The sequence below is a fragment of the Athene cunicularia genome, unplaced genomic scaffold (assembly GCF_003259725.1).
Source record: "Athene cunicularia isolate RWA unplaced genomic scaffold, athCun1 SCF_282, whole genome shotgun sequence".
Taxonomy (NCBI): domain Eukaryota; kingdom Metazoa; phylum Chordata; class Aves; order Strigiformes; family Strigidae; genus Athene; species Athene cunicularia.
This window is the reverse complement of record NW_020799358.1, coordinates 1-5,096: the sequence shown is the minus strand read 5'-3', so window position 1 is coordinate 5,096 and position 5,096 is coordinate 1. Positions and strand designations below refer to the sequence as shown.

General features: G+C 59.9%; 1 protein-coding gene across 1 annotated transcript; it reads left to right on the top strand.

Moving 5' to 3' along the window:
* The first annotated feature begins 6 nt into the window (after positions 1–6).
* On the top strand, positions 7–5,090 carry LOC113490762 (probable G-protein coupled receptor 179). Its single transcript, XM_026867332.1, has 2 exons — positions 7–2,065; positions 2,528–5,090. Exons 1-2 carry the CDS (start codon positions 1,206–1,208, stop codon positions 4,278–4,280), a joined length of 2,613 nt encoding a protein of 870 aa, XP_026723133.1. The 5' UTR covers positions 7–1,205; the 3' UTR covers positions 4,281–5,090.
* Positions 5,091–5,096: the final 6 nt, after the last annotated feature.

Below are 5,096 nucleotides of genomic sequence, written 5' to 3'. Positions count from 1 at the left end.
CACCGAAGGAAGAGGTGGCCAGGCCAGCTGAAGGCCTCGATGGGGCTAGCAGGTCCATCTGCCCCCAGGATGGTGCCGAGGTGCAGCAGCCACACGCCAAACCCGTTGCAGGCAGCCCCGAGCCGTCCTCCACCGGCGTGCAGAGAGCGGCCACCGAGAAACCGGGGGCTGCGGTTCGGCCCCGGGGAGCCCCGGGTGTCCCAGGAGGAAGAGGAGCCTTGCTGCGCCAAGGGGCTGTTTCTTCCCGGGAGGACACCGGGGTCCCACCAGGCGAGGAGAGCCCGGCCACGGCGCTGGAGAAGGGGGGCAGCCAGCCCGAGCCCCTCAGTCCTGGGGAGAACCGGGACACCGAGAGGGTCTCCCCAAGAAGCTGGAGCGTGGAGACGGCCCCGGGTGCAGCGGGGAAAGCCGGCAGGGTGGTAGGCAGACAGGCAGAGCTCTGTTCTGGGGAAACCCAGGCACGTTCCGGCATTAAAATAGAAATCTGCCCCTGGGAGGAAAGTGGGGGTGAGCTCTGGGGGCCGGGCAGAGCCCCGGGGAAGGGCAGCAGTGAGGGGGATCCTGGTCACCCCAGGGAAGAGCTGGGCGCGGAGAAACCACGAGCAAAAACCCCAGAGCTGCTGCAAGGGGCTGTGGAAAAAGCAGAAAGCGTGGAGGGCAGGAGGGCTCAGGTTTGTCCATGGGAGACTGGGGAAGGAGGAAGGACCCTCAGAGCAGAAATCTGCCCCTGGGACGCGGAGGGGGCTCAGCACCAGCGAGAGAAGCAGGAGGGAGAGCAGAGGCAGCTGCTCAAGCGGGACAAGAGCATCAGACCAAAATCAGTGGGTTTGCTGAGAGCGCAGGAGAGCAGGAGCAGCCTGCAAGCACCCGGCCAGCCCTGGGGCAGCGCCAGCAGCAAGGGACCCCCTCCAAAACCTGCTCCCAAAAGCTCTGAGCTGTCACAAGTGACCTGGAGGAGCCCACGGGCTTCGGTTTGTCCCTGGGAAGCGGCAGGAGCTGACAGCGATGCACAAGTCTGCCCTTGGGAAAGGGGAACGTTACCTGACGCAGGAAAATTAGATGATGGTAAAATTTCCCAAGTGAAGAAAAGGATTTCCCCGCAGAGAGCGGCCCCAGGGGGCACAGGGGAGACGGCTCCGGCTGCAGACAAGGGGAGCAGCCAGAGGGGATCCCCCTGCCCTGGGGAGGGCGCGGAGCAGCCCAGCATGGGACTCGCAGCAAAACTCCCAGCTCTGCCCACAGCAGCACCCAAGCAAGGAGGAACCCTCGATAGCAAAAAGGCCGACATTTATCCCTGGGAAGTGGGGCATGCGCCCCTTGCTAAAACAGAAATCTGCCCCTGGGAAGAGCCTGCAACTCCTTCAGGGAAGGAGAGACTGAGTCAGGACACATGTGGGATTTCAGGATCCAGAGGACCTGACGATATGAAAGCAAAGCTGGCAGCGATGGGGGGCTGTCAGTCAGAGAACAGGGACACCAGGATCTTTGAAAAGCTCATTGAGAAAAGCACTGAGAGCTCAAAAGCTGAGGCCAAGAAACCCAAGAATGTGGAGAGCATAAAGCTACGTCCCTGGGAGAGCCTGGGCATGGAGCAGCCCCCAGAAAAACCCCACACTGGGAGCCCAGCGCTGCCCAAATCACCTTTGAAGAAATCCCAGAGCGCAGAGAGCCTGAAGGCAGAGGTCTGTCCTTGGGAGCTTGAAACCACCGATAAAGCAGAAATCTGCCCCTGGGAGGCGGCTGCTTCACCATCAACTACAGAGAAATCAAGACAGGACAAAGATGCTTCAGCCAATGTGAGCAAAAGCCCCTCTACAAGTCGAGATCTCTGCAAAAGGATTGTAGACAGCACATCTGGAAAGAAGAAATCATCAAGCAGAGACCATGAGTGCGTCTGTACCCGGGAGAGCCTGGGCATGGAGCTGCCCCCAGAAAAACCCCACACTGGGAGCCCAGCGCTGCCCAAATCACCTTCGAGTAAATCCCAGAGCGCGGAGAGCCTGAAGGCCGAGGTCTGTCCTTGGGAGGCTCAGGAGCTGGAAGCCGCTAAGGATAAAGCAGAAATCTGCCCCTGGGAGGCGGCTGCTTCACCATCAACTACAGAAAAGTCAAGAGAGGACAAAGATGCTTCAGCCAATGTGAGCAAAAGCCCCTCTACAAGTCAAGGTCTCTGCAAAAAGATTGTAGAGACCATGACTGGAAAGAAGGAGAAAGCAAGCAGAGACCGTGAGTCCATCTGTCCCTGGGAGAGCACGGATGTGGAAGGCTCCGCCACAGGGTACAGCACGAGGAGCCTGGACCTGCTGAAAGCCACTGTCAAGAAATGGGAGAGCAAGGGGAGAGCGAAGGTCAACGTCCATCCCCGGGAGAGCCTGGGCATGGAGCTGCCCCCAGAAAAGCCCCGTTCTGGGAGCCCAGCGCTGCCCAAATCACCTTCAAGTAAATCCCAGAGCACAGAGAGCCTGAAGGCAGAGGTCTGTCCTTGGGAGGCTCAGGAGCTGGAATCCACTAAGGATAAAGCAGAAATCTGCCCCTGGGAGGCGGCTGCAACTCCCCCTGAACAGCAAAGGGCCAAGCAGGGTCCTGGGGGGGGTTCCAAGGGGGACAAGCGCATCACTCGCCAGGCAGCGTTAGCCAGCCCGGTGAGATCTCCGGAGAAGGGCAGCAGCGAGAGAGAGGCTGTTTGTCCCTGGGAGAGCCTGGGCATGGAGCTGCCCCCAGAAAAACCCCACACTGGGAGCCCAGCGCTGCCCAAATCACCTTCAAGTAAATCCCAGAGCGCAGAGAGCCTGAAGGCAGAGGTCTGTCCTTGGGAGGCTCAGGAGCTGGAATCCACTAACAAAGCAGAAATCTGCCCCTGGGAGGTGGCTGCTTCACCATCAACTACAGAGAAATCAAGACAGGACAAAGATGCTCTGTCCATAGCGAGCACAAGCCCCTCTGTAAGTCAAGGTCTCCGCAAAATAATTGTAGAAGGCATGTCTGGAAAGAAGAAATCATCAAGCAGAGACCATGAGTCCGTCTGTCCCCGGGAGAGCCTGGGCATGGAGCTGCCCCCAGAAAAGCCCCGTTCTGGGAGCCCAGCGCTGCCCCAATCACCTTCGAGTAAATCCCAGAGCACAGAGAGCCTGAAGGCAGAGGTCTGTCCTTGGGAACTTGAAACCACCGATAAAGCAGAAATCTGCCCCTGGGAGGCGGCTGCTTCACCATCAACTACAGAGAAATCAAGACAGGACAAAGATGCTTCATCCAATGTGAGCAAAAGCCCTTCTATAGGTCAAGGACTCCGTAAAAAGATTGTAGACAGCATGACTGGAAAGAAGGGGAAAGCTAGCAGAGAGCATGAGTGCGTCTGTCCCCGGGAGAGCCTGGGCATGGAGCAGCCCCCAGAAAAGCCCCGTTCTGGGAGCCCAGCGCTGCCCAAATCACCTTCGAGCAAATCCCAGAGCGCGGAGAGCCTGAAGGCAGAGGTCTGTCCTTGGGAGGCTCAGCATGTCGAGTCCAATGATAAAGCAGAAACCTGCCCCTGGGAAGTGGATGCACCTCTTCCAGAAAAAGGAGCTGACGTGGGCAAGGCGAGCCTCCCACCAAATAAACTGGGCACCTCCAACCCACTGGAGAGGGGGAGCAGTGAGCACAAGGCCATCTGCCCCCGGGAGAGCCTAGGCATGGAGGAGCTCTCCCTGAAAGCTGCAACAGGGAAAGAGCCGTCTAAGAAATCTGAGATCACGGAGAGCAGGAAATCTGACATTTGCCCCTGGGAAGTAGCAGAAGCCACCTTCTCCGAGGAGGAAAGCTGCAAAGCGGGCGTGCACCCACTGGGAGCTGATGGAGCATCCCCCATTGTGTCAAGAAAGTCAAAAGGGGCAGCAGGAGCCAGCCCTGTGTCTGCAACAGCTCTGCTGAAAAAATCCAAGGATGGATCTGACTGCAAGGCTCAGCACAAGCCCCTGTGCCGCGTCCTGCCGGGCACTGAGCCCCCGTGGGGCCCCAGGGCAGAGCCTCGGGGAGCGAGCACAGCTCCCGCGGCTGGCAGCGGCCCCAGCCCAAGCGCTGGCATAGCCGAGGTTTGTCCCTGGGAAGCAGAAGAGGATCCATCAGCATCTGACAAGACCAGCAGAGACCCAAGGAAAACCTCCGAGGTGTGTCCGTGGGAGGCGCAGAGCGTGGATCTCCCCCCAACCCTCCGCGGGCAGGGCAGGGCCGGGGCGAGCCCCCAGGATGGAGTCAGGGGTGGGACAGAAACCAAACCCGACGTCTGCCCGTGGGTCCACGAGTAGCTCCCTCTGGCCGGCCACTGGCCAGGCGCAGACACGGCTTTCATGAAGGGAAAGGCTCGAGCTGAAGGCTGCTGCCCACCTGCACAGCCCAGACGGGGACAGAGAAGCGTCCACCAAAGCCAAGGGCATGGCCACACTCCCAGTGGGCTCCAGTGGTGGCCACCAACCAGCCAGGCTCGGGGAGCGACGCAGCGAGGGGTCAGTTAACATCTCCTGCCTTCATCGAAGCTCTCAACCAGGCAGTGGCCTGCAAATGCCACCCGTCACTTGCCCACAGGTACCCGGGCCAGCGCAGGGCCCCTGGGGCCAAGTGGGGCACCTCAATCCATCGGCGCGCCGGTGGTGCCGGCCTCGCTCGCTCCCACCGACTCTGTGGGCCAAAGCTGAGGCTTGGCGAGTCACTCGCCCGCAGGCTCGCCGGCAGCTCAACGCCCTCCTACCACCTCGGGAGGTTTGTGCCTCTGGCACAGCCAGGAACAGCTTGCCCACACCCCGAAACATGCAGTCCCGCAGCCTCAGCAAGCTGGACACTGAAACAAGGGCAGAGTCAAGCCAGGGGCAGCAACGACGTGATGGGGAAGAAAACAGCTCTCCGGAGCTCCCGCAGCCCAGCCGACCTCCCCAGCGCTGCTCTCACCTCCATTTTAAGCCAGGGTTTAAGCACTGCTGGGACCAGGCAGGTTCTGAAGCCTGGGATGAAGGACCGTTGTTCCCAGTCAGCCCCACGACACAGTTTGCTTCCTTGATTACAAAGTCGTTTCTTTTGAACCGTCCTTTGAAGTCACCGAGTCCTGCCAGGCACACAGAGCAAACCCC